Genomic DNA, 20,147 nt, shown 5'->3' on the forward strand with positions numbered 1-20,147 from the left:
TTGCTCTTCTGGTGCACCAATGTTCCTTTTACCTATTTGTTCGCCTGTTTTCTCTTGCTCTTGACTGAACTGTGCTATTTGTGTTGTTGCTCTTTGTTTCTGCCACCTTAGATCATGGGTCCAATGACCTCATTGTTTGGTACCCTCCTCCAATCAACTAACCATCAACTATTAAATACAAAGTAGTAAATATGCTTCAGATACGGAAGTACTATGATTATTATTTATTTATCAGACTGTTGGATCATGCGAGCCAGACCTACTTGGTCATAGAACGAGTCAGTACACAATTTCCAGAATGCTGATAAGAAAATTTACCAATTAAAGAATTAATAAAACACAAAAAAATTGAGAGCTTAGGAATAAATAACGTATTACAGAGAGAAGTCCACAGTTACTGCAAGGAATTCCTGTACGTATCAGGAGTGGTGTGCCATAAGGAAACCCATAAACTTGGATTTGAATTCTTAGGATTTATTACTCGTGTTTTTGGTTCTGCTGAAAATGAAACCTGCAGAACAGTGCACACAACTCTGTAAAATGCTAAAGCGAGTGCTATGCCGGTGCATACCTTTTTTCCCGCATTTCTTAGGAGTGACAAATTACTTGACGGAACAGGAATAGGACAGAATTCCATGACAACTGAACAATCGCCTACACCATCTTCGTGAAGTGACACAGAAGAAGAGTCTGATTGTCCTATTGCCCTTTCCTGCTCCAAGAATTTTGTTGACGAGTGCAGAATTGCCAGTTCCCATAGTTGCTGGAGCAGCTCAGCATAGCGCCCTTAAATTGGTTCACTGAATGCAATACACTACGTGCGTATACGCCAACTCATCATTTAAGTACCGATAATGGTCTGCGTCACTGTTAATGTAAAACTGACATGGTCAGAGAAACAAATCAGAGGCGTTACTGAATACAAGTTGTAGGGCAGACTAATTTTATTATTACTGTTGTCAGCAACAATCACAATGAGTGAAAGGAAAAGTTTGTTTGCAAATGATACATAGCACATATTTTACACATCTGCACTCTTGTGCAGTTATTTTTTGAGGAACACATGTTCAGACATGAATGTGTGTGTTTGGGACGAGGGAGGGGAATGGGGGCGGTAGGGGATGTAAGAAAATGCACTTACTCTGGAATGATTCACCAGAAACTACGGATCTCTTCTATCAACTTAGAAAATATCCCTAAACAGTGTCCGAAATTTTGTCAGTCGAGTTCGTCGTACCCTGTACAGAACTCAGTGCATTATCGCCACCAACATTACTTCCACAGCGTTTTTTTTTTTTCCCATCATAAACCTCTTTCAAATATTCAAATGTGTTTGAATTCCTAAGGGACCAAACTGCTTAGGTCATCGGTCCCTAGACTTACACACTACTTAAACTAACTTATACTAAGAACACCACACACACACACACACACACACACACACATGCGCGAGGGAGGACTCGAACCTTCTGCGGGAGGGGCCGCGCAGTCCGCGACATGACGGCTCAAACCGCGCGGCCACTCCGCGTGGTGTAAACCTCTTTCTCATCACGATTTTGACCCTAGTAAGTTACTATGTATCCCCACTTCTGTGATGCATAACCAGTGCACTTTAGCAGACAACAATATTACTCCCATCGAAATTATGTGTAGAGTTTGTGCAAATCACTTGGTGCTCTCATTCTCAGATACTTCTGTATCGGCACTCCGGGAGTTACGCTGCCACAAGACACATACAGAGAACTAACTGTAATACTAGCCTTACTATGTTCAACCTTTTGACATAAGGTTCTACCTCTTAATGGGTAGATTATAGCAGCATTTTAAATTTCTAGATACACTCGGTTTTTGTATGAAGTATTGAAAATGAAATAATTGTTGCCCCTAGAAGCTTTCAGATAAGCTACCTGCAGCTAGTATCGTGCACCATAAACCATGTAGCAGGTTACCTATTTAGTAATGGAGGCGATTCATTCGACAAAAACAAAAATTTTTTTACTCTAGTTATTCTTTAATTGTAAAAGCTCTGAAAGATTTTTAGAAAACGTCTAATGCCATTTGTAAGAGGGCACACTGAAAGTAATACCTCCGAATTTTTTATTCTGTTCTCCATACCTGCTGAGGTAGTACATGTCATACATATTGCAAGGTCGACTTTCCTGCTTTGCTGACGCACATTGCAACCCTCTGTCCTAGAGGGCTCCGAATTGTAGCGTGTAACAGTGGCGGTGTGTAACGTAAACATGTAGAAGAAAGAAGAAAGCTTTGTACAGTGATGATTGTATCGACACTAGTAATGTGCGACGTTTGGTTGTTCGTGCTCGTAATGAAAGAAACGGTGTCTAACGTCAATATGTGTGACTGTGTTCGGACAGAACGACCACGTACAGCAACCAACGAGACTAATCTGAATCAGGTTAATCATCTCACCAGTGAAAGACGTCGCATAACGCAGACATAATTTTCAGGTAAGTGAGCATTTGGAATTCATGCGTAAAGGTGTTTCGAGACCCCCAGAAAACTGAAAGCACTAATTCGAAGGGTTCGGCGGCACATGGAACACAGTCTTCAGCATGACAATGCCAGAGCACACACCAGCGCTGACAAACCACCAATAATCCGACTCCTTAGATTCACTGTCATCGATCATTGTCTCAAAAATGGAGGATGTGTGTTGCCACTACAAGCTTCGTTACTTGCCTGTGATAGGAAGACACATTTCTATTCCTTACGCAGTGTGCTCATTTGTTGCAGGAATACGTGCGGACACGACGACTCTGAGCGTGTCTTCGGCGGCAACGTGACCGCCATCAACCAGTATCCCTGGATGGCGCTGCTCGGCTACTCGTCACGTAAGTTGCACGCCACACTCTTATTCCCCTCGTCTTCTTTGTTGCTGACAGTTGCCATTACATTCTACTTAGCGTTGACAAAATGTTCTGGAGAAGTAGTTTATTTCGAAGACACATCTGGATAAAATTCTCTGTAATTTTAACCAAAGCCTCTGGCGCCTTCCTCCGTTGTCATCAGGAGCTGACTAACACTGGTAGATATGTACGTTTATTACCTTCTGCTTGAGCCCCAACGCCTTCTCCAGAATCACCTTGACCTTTCTGCCGCATGGTGTAACCAGTGGCTCCTTCCAAGACGCAGGCAATAATCGTAGGTCGTACCACACGCTCCTTCCGGCTCCTTGACTTCTCCCTTACAATCAGCGTCCGTCCTGTCCGCCTCTCCCCCACCCCCACCTACCTTGGCAATTTATCGTCACTTCATCTGGATCCCTCATCTCTGCTCTATCCAATCCAAAGCCCAGAACCACCTCCGACTCCTCAAACTCCTCTCTGGCTGGAAATGGGGGTTGAACCCCTCTACCATCCTCCACACCTACAAATCCTTAATCCGTCCCACCCTCTGTTATGCCAGTCCCACTTGGATATCCGCCCCCCCCCAGTTTCTATAAGTCCCTCCAGATCCTTGAGCACCATGCCCTCCGCCTCACCTTCTGTATACACCTCCTGTCCCCCACGCGGATCCTCTACGACCTGATTCCTTTCCCCCAACTGCTCCTATTCCTTGAACATATCTACACCTCCCGCTGCCTTGATCCCCCTCACCCCCTGGTTGCTCCTCTCCTCTCCAACCGCTGCCCTCTGCTGCGCCTTCACTGGTTTGTCCCCCCTACCCTCCATCTCTACACCCTTCATCCCCTTTCCCAAGGTGGCTTCCGTCAACTCCCCCTCCCAAATGATGGCCTCTCTCCCTCCATTTATTCCTCCTATCAACTCTGATTCTCACCTCCCCCCTACTTTCCTCTGTCCTTTCCCCGGGCTCCCTCTTCCCCCTCTTCCATCCTGTTTCTTCCCCGCCTACCCTCTCTCTGCCTCCCTTCTCTCCCCTGACTCCTTTCTGCTCTCTCCTCCACTGCCTTTCCCAATCCTCCACGCCCAGCCCCCCCTTTTCTATGTTCCCTCCCTCCATCGGCCCTCCCTTTTTTCTTTTCCTCTCCTCCCCCTTTTCCCTCTCAAAGGTCCGGGTCCTCCCCCCCCCCCCATCTGCTACCGTGTCACCTGTATCGTGCTGTTATAAGTGGGTGTTTAGTGTTGTGCGTCACCTGTAAGTGTTGCGAACAGCTGTCGTACTGTCGCTAGTTGTTTTTATCTCGTCCGAACAGAAACCAGACTGTCTCCGTGCTTTTTAATTGTGCTTGTCTATTTCTTTCGTGTCTTCATCCGCATCGTCACCACAGTGTTTTTATATTTTAAATTCCACAACTTACCGCCATTTTACAGTTTTATAGCCTGTTTTTCTTGTTTGTTTCTATTCTCATTATATTTAACTTTTCTGTAAGCTGTAGAGCAGCATATTACGCTGCTGCCACCCCCCCCCCCCCCCCGCCCTCCCCTCCCCTCTGGGAGGGAACTGAAATCCAATTAAGAAGAAAATATTCTGCTTGAGGTCATCATGAAGTATCCGCCAACTGTTACACACTCAGTACCACAATCACTTGAAAAAGCCAGCTTCGCAATGACGATGGGGAAAGTGGCCAGAAGCTTTAGTTATCACACAGGCTTAGCGTGTCAAGATACAGTGAGTCTTCCAACTCTCTCTCTCTCTCTCTCTCTCTCTCTCTCTCTCTCTCTCTCTCTCTCTCTCTCTCTTAAAACTTGAGGATTGTACACAGAATAGATCAGCTATAGGCAGTTATTTGCTGTGACACTTTACTTAAAATATAGATTACACTGTAAATTAGACCTCCCTCGTATACAACTACGGCAAGTTGTATGTTTAGTACATTTAAAAAAAAAGTTTTAACTATGATAGTTGTTCGATAACGTAAGCCAAAATATTATCAATCTTACTACAAACAAGAAATTCAGCTTGAGTTGATGAGGACGAATTTCAGCTTCAAATCGCAACGGCCGTGTAATTCACACTATTAAGTACAGATTTATATTGCCTAACCGTAAGAGATTAATGTCTGATTACTATTTCAGGTATTTTTTCCTATTTCCTGTGAAAACTAATCTAAGTTCATAACTTTCAGCTCAGTGACTGTCATCGATTATTATTTTCAGATGAGATTTGGTAGAACTAAATCAGAATGCAGCAGAAATTCTCGTTGTAATGGTTCGTTCTCTCAACTCAGATTACCATTTCAGAGTTTGACAGGAATAATAAGACAGCCGCGGCGGCAGAATCTCTCTCTTCATTAGGGAGGTCGACAACACTTCTCCTCGTTGTGTACAACCACGTTATTGAGGTCTCTGTGACTGTTGTCACTCACACCCTGTCCTGGGCGCTAATGACGGTTGTAGTTGTGCGCCCTAAAACCACAAAAAAAAACCTCACACCCTGGTGTCTCCTCCGCTTTTCCTTCCATTAAATTAATCAGCTACGTCAGTATTGATTGCGCTTTGTAATAAAACACAGTGGTGCATATCCTTAGAACGAAAGAGGTCATTCAAAGGCCACTGGTTCCCTTTCATTGCTCTTGATGATAATAGATGTTTTAATGATATTACGCACGGCTGTTACCGAGCGAGGTTAACACACTGGACTCTCATTCGGCACGAAGACTGTTCAAGCCGCGTCCAGCCATCCTGATTTAGGTTTTCCGTGATTTCTCTAAATCGCTTTAGGCAAATGTCAGGATGGTTCCTTTGAAACGGCACGGGCGCTTTCCTTCTCCATCCTCCCCTAATCCGAGCTTTTGCTCCGTCCCTAATGACCTCGTGGTCGACAGGACGTTAAGCACTAATCCTCCTCCTCCTCCTACGGCTATTCGTCTTAGATGTTCATGACTGCGGTCGAATGACTTCGACTTGAACTCATGGACTTCATTTACAACTTACTAATCGCTGTGTAGCTGAAAACGACAAGTAGTATACCAACAAATATTGTTCAGTGTCATGCAGAACAATGTTACCATTTCTTAAAGAGAATATATGAAATGTAAGATGTGGTACGTAATTCCAACAAGTGGATGTGTAATCCTGAAAATACCAGCCATAATCGTGCAAGAAACGAAAGATGATCAAATTAAAAAGAAGTAAAGCTGTCGTTAACGTGTAGGTTAGTTTGAACACTTCAATGTCCTTTCGTTCCTCAGAGCTTCGAACAAACTTAACCGACTAGTTGTAAGGAACCTACAGTTTAACATGGACTCATAACGCTGCAGATAGACATTTTTCACTTTAAGAAACATTACCAGAGGTTAAAGGAGGGATAGGTAACAGATAAAACTCCTAGCACTGATTATACATGCATGTACGTAAATTCGACGATTAAGTCCATTGCAGACCTCGATAACAGCAGTAGTTTTAACGGGTAACCACCATCTAATGTCATGATTTAAGCATTAGAACGAAATCATTTGTAGATGTTTTGTTGATTTAGTATTGAGGTGCTCAACGTTTGCAGGCGGGAGTCCGCGGGAGTTCCTGTGCGGCGGCTCGCTCATAAGCAGCCGCTACGTACTGACCGCCTCGCACTGCGTCAACGGCAGGAAGCTCGGCTCCTACAGACTGTGAGTACACCTCTCCATACTGGCTCCCAGCAGCGTGTCGTCATCGGAAGCGCGTAAGTTCGGCAACGACAGCAACTTTTGACGTCTTCTGGGGGCTGCACCGTTAGCTGTGATGACATAGGCGTCGAATCGTTCGCCTCACGCGATCATTGATTGACTGGCTGTTATGTGGAATATTTACTTTGAGGCGACGCGCCGACTGAGTGCCATAGGACGCTCCGACTACGTGCTGAGTAGTCATCTAGTGGGGGAGGAGGGTCTGAACATCAGAATAGAGAATTCCAGGTGAAATGGTTGGCAGTTTATCACTACGCTATTCCATGTACGACAAATACGAATGCAGCAATACTCACCAACCAATAAGACTCATGCCCACCTACAGATTACTTAGGTGCAGGTATCCGCCATACTTCATAACAAGTGCGATGAAACCAATTTCACCTAAATATCAAAGCTCCATAACCTCCTACATGGTGCTGGTAAGAATAAATGTATGGATCCAAAAATCTATTAATGGTAGCAACCTATTTTGGATTCTTTCAATGTTCTGTCGTACTGAACGCCTATACACGCCTGTGGTATTAAAGACTCTGAGAACCGGATTTCAGAAATGGCTGGCCAACTGGAAATATTTTAAATGCCAGTTGATGGTAAGATACACTCTAGGTATCCTGGGTGTATATCCTGTAAGATGACTGGACTTGCAATTTTTAATAAAGTTGTGCATCAGGCTTACTAAGTACCCATAACGCAAAACATCCGTGAAAATTTGCTTATCATCTGTGAAAGGTTCTTCTTGGAACCTCAGCGCCATTTTCATGTGCTGGTGGTTGCTCTAGAAGCGCACTTCACAGACTGTCTGGACAAGCCTTGTCAGTCTGTATGTAATTCTGCCAATACAATGCCTTGAGCTGTTTTAGTCGACAGTCAGATGTCAGTCTTGTGGTGGCTCTAGGTGGCTCCCTAGTAACGGACTACAAACCATTTTGTGTTGCCATTTCACAATCTTGGGTCGTGTAAGCCAAATTTGAGCGTTATACGATCTAAAACACGGGACTAGAAAAAGCTACATGCGGAAAGACTTCACTGATATTTCATTCTGTTTCAAACGTTTTTATAGTTGCTTTTCATGTTTTATTTAACTGATTCATTAGTAGCATCTAGTTTGATTTACATAAAATTTGCTGATAGATAAATCAAGACATTTGAGAGTATATACGACCGAGACACTAAGTAAATCAGTACAGAGAGCAACTAGTGCACTGCCGTTGTCACGGGAAGCTATCAATGCTCTTGGGAAAAAGTTCGAGAGGATACGTAACTTCGACGTATTTTATACATATATTATTATAGAGTATATAGATTATACAAGTAACTGACAATACTCAAAGATCTTGTTCAGCGATGTCACTAATGTATCGACGTGTAGATGGGACCGAAATTTAGGAAATTTCTTGTAATGTGAGAACTGTTTTAAGGAATTCTGCAGTTGTCGTGTTACAAATGTTTAAAAGCGTTTTATTACCATGTAGATCATTCCGTTTGTGAAGAGCTGTGTTGTCGTCTACCAGTCAACATAGAAAACAAAAGCGTTGCACTGTGCATTTCTCATTCAGTATTTTGTTTAAAAATATCGTAGGGAATGGACACTACTATATTTTTGTGAACACGTTTTCTGATCATGCTTTTGTAATAGGAGGTGACTTCAACTTGCTAGTTATAGATTGGGAGAATCATTCTATCAAGCTGTTTGACTCAAATGGCTCTGAGCACTATGCGACTTAACTTCTGAGGTCATCAGTCGCCTAGAACTTAGAACTAATTAAACCTAACTAACCTAAGGACATCACACACATCCATGCCCAAGGCAGGATTCGAACCTGCAACCATAGCTGTCTCTCGGCTCCAGACTGTAGCGCCTAGAACCGCACGGCCACTCCGGCCGGCATCAAACTGGTGCCAGACCAGGAATTCATGTCACACTATTCTGAATGTCTTGTCCATAAAAATTTCTTGGAGCAGATAGTTACAGAACCAAGTCGTGAAGGTGACGTTTTAGACCACCTAGCAACAAACAGACCTGAACTTATCGAATCACCTAACCTGGAGTGATCACAAGGCAACGATAGCATCTATGACTGCAGGTATTAAAAAGAATATTAAGAAACGCTGGAAAGTATTTTTGAGGAGCAAGAGGGAAGATACAGATCGCTGATTATCTGAGCAGTCTACATTAAACACTCAGTATGAGAACGAAAATGTGGAGCACAAATGGACAGAAATTCCAAACCAGCCTTCAATATGCCATAGACAAGTATGTTCGGAGCAAGGTCTTAAGTGATGGGAAAGACCAACCATGGTTTTTATAGCCATTTTAGAAAACTACTTTGTATAGAAAAAGAAAACAGCACAGATTTAAAAGAAATAAAAATCTAGCTTGCGAATAGAAGCTCCCCTTCTTGACTCGTTTTGGCTCTGTCTGTGGCTTGGGAGAAAGCCACTACGCTTTTTATCTTAGTAGCAGCACCCGCTGTTTAATAGGCTCTATGTTTTACAGTCAAGCACCCACCACATATAAATGAAGTCAGGCAATAATGCAAATAAATAAATAATTTATAAATCACGTTTTATAAAACTGAAGAAATTAATGGGATGATGGAGTAATGTAGTCAACACAATGACGCATTCGATCTAAAATGGAATACAGTTTTGTCAGCAAAACTTAATCAAATACGACAATAGATTACAAAAGATTATTACAAAAGTGTCTGTTCTGCCTGAAGTTGAAAAATAAAAATTGCAGCGGGTACAGAGAAGTTGCATAAAATGCGAACTACTTGGCAGCTGAAAGAGTTATAAAATCAAACCCAAGACCTGACGAAACAGTGGGCCGAAATTTACTCAGTTATGCTGCACTCTTATTCGAAGTTCATCACGAAATACTCACTCGCGTCAAGCTAATGTCCTTCACTTACGAGAAAAAACCAACACTCGAGAGGAAGCGAATCTAAAGAAAATGTAACTCATCCACGAAAGAAGGGGCTTACAAGACGCCTTTTCGACAGTTCGACAGATTCTCAATATTCATCATTCTGGGACCCTTATCAGGTACGACCAATAGAGGGGGGTATGGGGGCGGGAGGGGGGGGGGAGAGAGAGAGAGAGAGAGAGAGAGAGAGAGAGAGAGAGAGAGAGAGAGAGAGAGGATCCAACAAAGAGCGGCGTATTTCGTCATGGGATCGTTTGGTCAGGGCGAGAGCATAATGGGGATGCTCGACAGACCCCAGTGGTAGACACAAAACAAAGGCGTTGTGCATCACAGAGATACTGAAATACTGAGAGATGGTCTTCCGAAGAGTGTCAGATAACGTACTACTTTCTCCCCATATACCTGCCGAAATGACCACGACGGGAAAATTCGATCGGTTAGATCTAATTAAGAGATTTGCCGGCTGTTATTCTTCCCAAGTGCCATTCGCGAATGGAACAGGGACGGGGGGGATCAGTTAGTGGTAACAGAAGTACACTCCATCGCACGCTCTGAGGTAGCCCACGGAATGTTAATGTAGATAACAAAATGATTCAAATGGCTCTAAGCACTGTGGGACTTAACTTCTGAGGTCATCAGTCGCCTAGAACTTAGAACTAATTAAACCTAACTAACCTAGGGACATCACACACATGCATGCCCGAAGCCGGGTTCGAACTTGCGACCGTAGCAGCAGCGCGGTTCCGAACTGAAGCGCCTAGAACCGATCGGTCACAGCGGCCGGCCAATGTAGATAACAATCTACCATCTATTACCACACAAATCGGACTTATATGTTGCTAAAGAAATAGGTTTCATAAAGATTGTCATGTGAGCAGTTCAGATTCTCATGTCTAATAAATTTTTAATTGTTACAATAGTTTACATAGGGAAAGAAAACAATGAAAAGTATTGCATAACAATAAGTTTGCTTTCAGAAAAAGTAAAGATACGGTCACCAGCAGTAAGAGCGAGCGGTTTTGATATCTAACACAGATACTTCACTTTAAATGGTGGCAGTGTCTAACGTATGCTTTTTTTTTTCTTCCCGTGCAGGGTGGCCGTGCGGCTGGGCGAGTGGGACCAGCGCACAGACGTAGACTGTTCCGTCGACTTCTGCGCTCCGCCGGCCGAGGACTACGGCATCGAGGAGGCCATCCCCCACCCGGACTACAACCCGCAGTCCACCAGCAACGCCGACAACGACATCGCGCTGCTCAGACTCGACCGCGACGCGTCCGATAACTGTGAGTGTCGCGCTGCCGGCTGCTCTTTCTCACGACGACTTGGTAGCCGCACTGGCAACCAGAAGTTAGGTTATAATGTGTCGTTATCTGACTGGTACAGTTTGACAAAGATAAGTGGCCCTCCACCCCTTTCCAGTATTTTCTGGAAAAAGTGAATCACACACAAGCTTCACCTGAGGCCTCTCCATCGACTGCGACAGTAAATCTGTCTCTAACGACACATTTTTTACAGTGGGAACCAAACACTTATTTTTGTTGTAAGATAACAGTGCTGGTTCAGTTAAACGAAACACGCTCGGCCTGGAAACGAAGATGGTGTTCATATGAAAAAAATTTCATGTTTATCACGTCGTTGCATAATGTAACTAAAGTGTCGATTATATCAGCGGAACAGATACTTTGGTGCAATTTTTACAGTAGGTCTATTTGTGTTTCCATCAAATGAACTGGGACGCCATATCACCATAAAACTCTTTGCGACTGTTTACCGCCAATCCAAATCAACCACTGAGGGTGAAGGACTGTGAAGAGCTTTTATTTTCATTTAAAACAATAAAAATAACAGCAGGCAATTCAAACTATATTTCCGTTAAAGGTAACTAGCCTGAAGGATGACCCAAAACTTGTTAATTGGGAGCGGTTTTTCTGTGTTCCCCTGTGTGCAAGGCTGCCTATGCTTTTAATTTTGTTTATTTATAGTATGGAATAATTTGGACACTCATAATTCACTACACCTCAGCAGCTCTCTGTTTAACTTTTGTGAAGATATAGACAGGTTTTTTTTAGTGTGTGTTTACGTATACTTGTTTGATAACAATTTATCACCAATTTTGTTATCTTATGTCTTACAAGAGATACCTTTCTTTAAATTCTAGCTTTCATCAGACCAGTCTGCTTGCCAATTGCTCCTGAGATCAGGCAGACAAATTTCGTCGGGAAGAATCTTGTTGTGGCTGGCTGGGGTACAACGGAATATGGTAAGCCTCTCCATGTCTCAACAACTTTGGAAATATATCCTCAATAATGAAACCATATCATTGTGAACCTTGACACTCTTATTTTGGCGCCCGGGTTCCCGGGTTCGATTCCCGGCGGGGTCAGGAATTTTCTCTGCCTTGTGATGACTGGGTGTTGTGTGATGTCCTTAGGTTAGTTAGGTTTAATTAGTTCTAAGTTCTAGGGGACTGATGACCATAGCTGTTGAGTCCCATAGTGCTCAGAGCCATTTGAACCATTTGATCTTATTTTGGGGTGGCTAAGATAGTCATCACTCTCATGTGTCATTCCTTCACTGAAACAATAAAGGCAGAGCATGTACTGTATGTCGTCGATTTTGAGACTGGCAAATTTTAAAGCGATTGTCAGCGTCACAGAACATCTTATTTCTTTCTTTTTTTTCCAGTGTTCCATTGATACCACCATTAAGAGTAAAATGGGCTTCGTAATTCATCGCTAAATTATCGTTGTAGAAATTAGTTAGACAGCAGGTTATCTTTTACTTTTTATTTTTTCAGAGAATTAAAACTTTATCGTCGAAATTCGTGATGAGACATTTAACTGCGGTGATGGTAGTATTTATAAAGCCACCGGTTATTCACACCGTTCATTGTAGTTCCTGATTGATTTTATTGACCCTGGTTTGAAAAATCCAAGTGCCAGTCACCTTGAAGAGATTTCTTGTATAATGATGATAATATGTTTACGACGATAATACACTTCTGGATTGCGAGTTAGGCGCAGCTACTATGCAATCATTCTTGTTAGCTAAGTGCTTCATAGATGTTAAGAATAAACATTATAATCTGGAAGGTGTCATTCGTTCAAAAGTTTCATAAATTCTTTGAAAGCAGTTTATGATTACATTCTAGCTCTTTATAGAAAGGATAACTTTTCCCCACAGCCGGCCAAAGTGGCCGTGCGGTTCTAGGCGCTGCAGTATGGAATCGCGAGACTGCTACGGTCGCAGGTTCGAATCCTGCCTCGGGCATGGATGTGTGTGATGTCTTTAGGTTAGTTAGGTTTAACTAGTTCTAAGTTCTAGGGGACTAATGACATCCGAAGTTGAGTCCCATAGTGCTCAGAGCCATTTGAACCATTTTTTTCCCCACAAATCTATTCAAGCATTTATATGCTGCACATCAGTTACCGAGATGATTTGAAATATCTTCAGAAATATTTGTGTTTTCAGATGTTTTCAGGGGTTCAGAATCGGATGTATTCTGAACCAAAACTATATTACGTAGAAACCAGTAAATATAATTTCGTCAGCTGCTGTTACATTTTTCTCGCTTCCAGAACATTGAAGGAACTCCTTGAAGTGAGAGATTCGGTTTGTTCGCGTTCTATACATATGATCTCTGTTTTAGTGCTGTTTAGATGCTATTATTTCGATACGAATAGTTCTCACCTGCACTGTTATAAAGAAAGTCCTCAAACTCTATGAAGCCAATTAGAAACTTCGAAACTAAATTTTGAAGATATTTTGGACATTGCAGTATAAGAATTTTATAACTTCACATGCAGGTCGACTGACTGTGAAAATGAAGAAATTTAAAACGTACTTACGTGATGCTGACAGAATACTGTATTTTCCCTGTATCTACGGCGTTACTTGGACGTTATTGAGGAAATTCTTGTGAGCAACATGTCTTTCTCATGGTGTTTTTTCTGAACAAGGACCATTACATTTTATTAAGGTAGCTCCTCAGCTGTCTTTCAAAGGCTATAGACACTCCCCACCAGGGTGTCCACAACTCTTTTGTGGATACGTGCGTAGCGAGCACGGGACCCCGAGCTAATGTGGCCCTCCTTCCTTTCCTGGCTGCATACCTTCCTTTTCCGCATCCTTCCCTATCCCCCATCTTCGCCCCCCCTCCCCTCACCACAGGCTCTTTCCTTCCCTTTCTCCCCCTCTGGGAGTATGGTTTGTGCCTACGTCCGGAGACGGACGCTCGTAAATGTAATGCATTCTTCTCCTTCTCTGCTTGTATGTCTTCATCCTTCCTCTGTCTTTCTCTTTTCCTTACCTCTTCTCTTTACCTTTTTCTCTGCTGCGGCGTTTGAGACCTCTCTTCTTTCCTTTCCCTTTCTTTGTTTTTCCCTTTCTCTTTCTTCCTCCATGTGTGTGTCTGAAGGCCAACCCACGCATTTTCGTGCGTAGCCGGTGATGGGAATACGCGTAATTCCCCGCCCCGGGTAGACAGGTAGGACACGTACGTACCCCCTGGTAACGGCCAGGCCCAGGGAGGGGTGATTACCCGAGCTGATACCTTCCGAAAGTGCCGATTGGTCCCTCTGTCCGTTTGTCGGGAGGTGTGACCTGAGGTGTGAACAATCACATAAGGCGGGAGTGCCCTCTGAGAGGGCCCCCACAAGGGAGTAGCGCGCCATCAGAGACGCCAGTAATCATGGGGGATTCTTCCGCAATGGTTTCCTCATCTTTTACTATGTCTGCTCACAAGCGTAAGTTCAATGAGTCTCAGCCACAGACAGTCCTTCCATCGTTACCACAGTTCCTTGTTATTTCTTGGGTTGACGAAGGTCACGACTTCTCCATGGTCAACCCTTTCATTATTCAGAAAGGTGTCGACGCAATTGCAGGTCCTGTGAAGTCTTGTTCCAGATTACGAAATGGCACCTTGTTGTTAGAAACATAGTCAGTGCCCTCCAGGCACAAAAATTGCTGTGTACTTCTCTGCTCCACACCTTCCCTGTCTGGGTTGAAGCGCACTGCACTTTAAATTCCTCACATGGAGTCGTTTATACACGCTCCCTCGATGGATTGTCTGACGAAGAAATTCAGCACTACCTGTCTGACCAGGGCTTAACGGCTGTTCATAGAGTTGTGAAAAGGGTTGACACGAATATCATTCCAACCCGCACTGTCTTCTTGACATTTGACAAAGTTCAACTCCCATCAAAAATCAAAGCAGGCTATGACATAATTTCCGTTCGCCCTTATGTCCCAAACCATACGCGTTGCTATCGGTGTCAGCGGTTCAATCACACCAGCCAGTCCTGTTCCAATCCGGCCAAATGTGTCACGTGTGGCAAGGATTCCCATGAGGGTGCTTGTCCACCTCCATCCCCTCGTTGCATCAACTGTATGGGTGACCACGCTGCTTCCTCTTGGGATTGCCCCATTTTTAAAGACGAAAAGCTCATTCATTAAATCAGAGTGAAGGAAAAGGTGTCGACCTTTGCTGCTCGAAAATTATTCTCCAGTCGACAGCCCACCGTGCCTCAAACAGCAAAATACAGCACTGTCCTTGCTTCTCCTCAGCCAACAAAGGAGGCGGCCACACAGACTTGCGACCTCACCTTTAGTGCCGCGGTCGTTAGATCGGCCAGTGCAAAGATCGCCCGTTCAACCTCACCACTTTCGCCTGCCCACTCTGACTCACCCTTCATCGGGCTCTGCTAAATCTCTAGCCCAAAAGTCAGACACCAAGACTTCGAAAAAAGAGCATACTCGTGAAGATCCCCCCTGCAGGTCTGGGGATTAGAATAGGCCCGCGGTATTCCTGCCTGTCGTAAGAGGCGACTAAAAGGAGTCCATCCCCCTCACGGGGGCAGTTCGCGCCTGCGTCCGGAGACGGACGGTTCCACGACCTATCATCGTGGTCCTTTTGGTTTTTTCACTTCTCGTTTCTTCCTTCCTTTTGTTGGTTCCTTTCTTTGCTCTTCTCCACCTCACTGTCTTCCTTACTCTTTCCCTTGCCTTCTCCTTGCCTTCTTATTGCCTTCTTCCCCTTGCTTTCTCATTGCCTTCTTCTCCTTGCCTTCTCTGGTCTCCGCCTCGGCGTTTGAGACAGTCTGTCCTCTTTCTCCCTCTCTCTCTTCTTTTTCCTCTTCTTCCTTCCTCCCTGTGCGTGCCTGAAGGCCGACCCACGCGTTCGCACGCGTAGCCGGTGACGGGGTAACGCGTAAGTCCCCGCCCTGGGTAGACATGTAAGGCACGCGCGTACCCCCTGGTAAAGGCCAGGCCCGGGGAGGGGTGATTGCCTGAGCTGATACCTTCTGACCATGCCGATTGGTCCCTCCGTCTGTTTCTCGGGAGGTGTGACCTGAGGTGTAAACATTCACCTAAGGCGGGAGTGCCCTCTGAGAGGGTCCCCACAAGGAAGGAGCGCGCCATCGGAGACGCTGGCAATCATGGGGGATTCCTCCGCAATGGATTCTACTCCATCTCTTTCGACTTCGACCCAAAAACGGAAACGTGACCAGCCAACAGTGACAAAAGTACTACCGCCTGCCCCACAGTTCCTCGTAGTTTCTCGAACTGAGGACGGAAAGGATTTTTCCTCTGTCAACCCTTTCGTTATTCAGAAGGGCGTAGATGCCATAGCCGGATCTGTCAAATCCTGTACCAGGTTGCGTAACGGCACCTTATTACTAGAAACTGAGAATGCCTTTCAGGCACAAAAACTGCTTCGGGCCACCTTCCTGTACACGTTCCCTGTCCGGGTGGAGGCCCACCGAACTTTGAATTCGTCTCGTGGTGTGGTCTATACCGTGCAGACTTCCTCCGTACCTCGACCTCACAGCCTTCGACCGGTACTTCCACTACACGTCCTTCCAAAAAGGCGCATAGGAAGCACAGTTCTCCTTCCCCGCCACGGCGCATTTCTTCTCTTGCGCCACCCAGCGGCTGCCGCCTCAGGCCGTCATCCGTTTCGCCTGGCCGCACCGCTGGTCGCCGTACATCTGGCCGTTCACTGGCGGAGGAAGCTCCCCCTCCCAGCCATCCTCCCGAGATGGCCGATGACCCTATAGACCCAATGGACGATGACTGTCCGCCTACTGATAGCGGCGGCAGTGCTCGCTCGAAGCCAGGCCCTAAGCGGCCTTCGAGGTGACCACTTCTCTCATCTTTCTTTTCTTACGATGGCACTTATTCACTGGAATATTCGCAGCATTCGCTCCAACCGAGAGGACTTGAAGTTGCTGCTCCGCATGCACCGTCCGCTTGTCGTAGCCCTCCAGGAAACGAAGCTACGCCCATGCGATCAAATTGCCTTGGCACACTACACCTCTATGCGTTTTGACCTACCCCCTGTGGTAGGTATCCCAGCTCATGGAGGGGTTATGTTGCTGGTCCGGGATGATATTTACTACGATCCCATCACGTTGCACACCGGCCTGCAGGCAGTTGCCATCCGCATTACTCTCCCCACTTTTACGTTTTCCTTTTGTACCGTTTACACTCCATCGTCATCTGCCGTTACCAGGGCAGACGTGATGCAACTTATTGCTCAGCTACCTGCACCATTTTTGTTAACTGGAGACTTCAATGCCCACCATCCCCTTTGGGGCTCTCCAGCATCCTGCCCGAGGGGCTCCTTGTTAGCAGACCTTTTCAACCAGCTCGATCTTGTCTGCCTCAATACTGGCGCCCCTACTTTTCTTTCGGACACATCTCACACCTATTCCCATTTAGACCTCTCTATATGTACTCCCCAACTTGCACGCCGGTTTGAGTGGTATGCACTTTCTGATACATATTCGAGCGACCACTTCCCGTGTGTTATCCATCTCCTGCAGCATACCCCCTCTCCGTGCTTCTCTAATTGGACCATCTCCAAGGCAGACTGGGGGCTCTTCTCTTCCAGGGCGACCTTTCAGGATCAAACCTTTACAAGCTGCGATCGTCAGGTCGCACACCTCACGGAAGTCATTCTCGCTGCTGCTGAATATTCCATCCCTCACCCTCCTTCTTCTCTACGTCGCGTACCGGTCCCCTGGTGGACCGCAGCATGTAGAGACGCTTTACGTGCTCGTCGACGTGCTTTACGCACTTTTAAACGCCACCCTACAGTGGCGAATTGTATCAATTATAAACGATTACGTGCTCAGTGTCGTCGTATTATCAAAGAAAGCAAGAAAGCCAGCTGGGCTGCTTTCACAAGCACCTTCAACAGTTTTACTCCTTCTTCTGTTGTCTGGGGTAGCCTGCGCCGGCTATCTGGCACTAAGGTCCACTCACCAGTTTCTGGCTTGAAGGTCGCGAATGACGTCCTTGTGGCCCCTGAGGCTGTCTCCAATGCCTTCGGCCGCTTTTTCGCAGAGGTTTCGAGCTCCGCTCATTACCACCCTGCCTTCCTCCCCCGCAAACAGGCAGAGGAGGCTAGGCCACTTAACTTCCGCTCCTCGAATTGTGAAAGTTATAATGCCCCATTCACCATGCGGGAACTCGAAAACGCACTTGGCCGATCACGGTCCTCTGCTCCAGGGCCAGATTCTATTCATATTCAGATGCTGAAGAACCTTTCTCCTGCGGGTAAAGGTTTTCTTCTTCGTACATACAATCGCATCTGGATTGAGGGACATGTTCCCGCATGCTGGCGCGAGTCTATTGTTGTCCCGATTCCTAAGCCGGGGAAGGACAAGCACTTGCCTTCCAGTTATCGACCTATCTCGCTTACCAGCTGTGTCTGTAAAGTGATGGAGCGAATGGTTAACTCTCGATTGGTTTGGCTGCTCGAGTCTCGACGCCTACTTACCAATGTACAATGTGGATTTCGTAGGCGCCGCTCTGCTGTTGACCATCTGGTTACCTTGTCGACCTTCATTATGAATAACTTCTTGCGGAAGCGCCCGACCGCGGCTGTGTTCTTTGATTTGGAGAAGGCTTACGACACCTGTTGGAAGGCGGGCATCCTCCGCACCATGCATACATGGGGCCTTCGCGGTCGCCTCCCTCTTTTTATTCGTTCCTTTTTAATGGATCTACAGTTCAGGGTACGTGTGGGTTCTGTCCTGTCCGACACCTTTCGCCAGGAGAATGGGGTGCCACAGGGCTCAGTTTTGAGCGTCGCTCTCTTCGCCATCGCGATCAATCCAATAATGGATTGCCTCCCAGCTGATGTATCAGGCTCCCTTTTCGTGGACGATTTTACCATCTATTGCAGCGCGCAGTGTACACGTGTCCTGGAGCGCTGTCTTCAGCGTTCTCTTGACCGTCTTTACTCCTGGAGTGTCGCCAATGGCTTCCGTTTTTCTGCCGAGAAGACGGTCTGTATTAACTTCTGGCGATACAAAGAGTTTCTCCCACCGTCCTTAAGACTCGGTCCCGTTGCTCTCCCAATCGTGGAGACAACCAAATTTTTAGGCCTTACATTTGACAGGAAACTTAGCTGGTCTCCACATGTGTCATATTTGGCCGCCCGTTGTACCCGTTCTTTAAATGTCCTCCGTGTTCTCAGTGGTCTGTCGTGGGGAGCGGATCGAACCGTCCTACTTCGTCTATATCGGTCGATCGTCCGCTCCAAGCTGGATTATGGGAGCTTCGTATACTCCTCTGCACGGCCATCCATCTTACGCCGCCTCAACTCCATACAACATCGGGGTTTACGACTTGCGATCGGAGCATTTTATACCAGTCCCGTAGAGAGTCTTCATGCTGACGCTGGCGAATTGCCACTCACCTACCGGCGCGATATACTGCTTTGTCGGTATGCCTGTCGGCTACTGTCAATGCCCGACCATCCGTCTTATCGTTCCTTTTTTGACGACTCTCTTGACCGTCAATACGGGTTGTATGTCTCTGCCCTGCTACCCCCTGGCGTTCGCTTTCGTCGCCTCCTTCAACACCTTACTTCTTCCCTCCCTGCAACCTTTCGAGTGGGCGAGAGCCGCACGCCACCTTGGCTCCAGGCTCAGGTCCGCGTTCACCTTGACCTCAGCTCGCTCCCAAAAGAGGTCACTCCCGGTTCGGTCTACCACTCCCGTTTTTTGGAACTTCGTTCGAAGTTCATCGACATGACTTTCATTTATACAGATGGCTCTAAGACCAATGACGGGGTCGGGTGTTCCTTTATTGTCGAGGCACAAAGTTTCAAATACCGGCTCCATGGCCATTGTTCGGTCTTCACAGCTGAGCTCTTTGCCCTCTACCAGGCTGTTCTTTACATCTGCCGCCACCGACATTCTGCTTATGTCATCTGCTCAGATTCCCTGAGCGCCATCCAGAGCCTCAGTGATCCGTACCCGGTTCACCCTTTCGTACACCGGATCCAACGCTCTCTTCAGCAGCTGGTGGACATCGGTTCTCCAGTTAGCTTTATGTGGGTTCCTGGCCATGTCGGTATCCCTGGGAACGAAGCTGCAGATGCCGCGGCCAAGGCTGCGGTCCTCCAGCCTCGGACAGCTTCTTGTTGTGTCCCTTCGTCCGATTTTAGCAGGGTGATTTGTCGGCGCATCTTATCTCTGCCGATTGGGCTGCACTTACCGACAACAAGCTTCGGGCCTTAAAACCTCTTCCCGTGGCTTGGACGTCCTCCTCACGCTTTTCTCGGCGGGAGGAGGTCGTTTTAGCCCGGTTAAGAATTGGACACTGCCGGTT

The 20,147-nt window shown here is 46.1% G+C and overlaps 1 protein-coding gene across 1 annotated transcript in view; it reads left to right on the top strand.

The window, feature by feature from the left end:
* LOC126481053 (CLIP domain-containing serine protease HP8-like) overlaps positions 1-20,147 on the top strand; it is a 47,189-nt gene that overhangs the window by 18,072 nt on the left and 8,970 nt on the right. The window contains exons 3-6 of the mRNA XM_050104574.1: positions 2,755-2,852; positions 6,424-6,529; positions 10,614-10,804; positions 11,680-11,781. Coding sequence (XP_049960531.1) covers positions 2,755-2,852; positions 6,424-6,529; positions 10,614-10,804; positions 11,680-11,781 — 497 coding nt within the window. The remainder of the gene's footprint in view (positions 1-2,754; positions 2,853-6,423; positions 6,530-10,613; positions 10,805-11,679; positions 11,782-20,147) is intronic.

The sequence above is a fragment of the Schistocerca serialis genome, chromosome 1 (assembly GCF_023864345.2).
Source record: "Schistocerca serialis cubense isolate TAMUIC-IGC-003099 chromosome 1, iqSchSeri2.2, whole genome shotgun sequence".
Taxonomy (NCBI): domain Eukaryota; kingdom Metazoa; phylum Arthropoda; class Insecta; order Orthoptera; family Acrididae; genus Schistocerca; species Schistocerca serialis.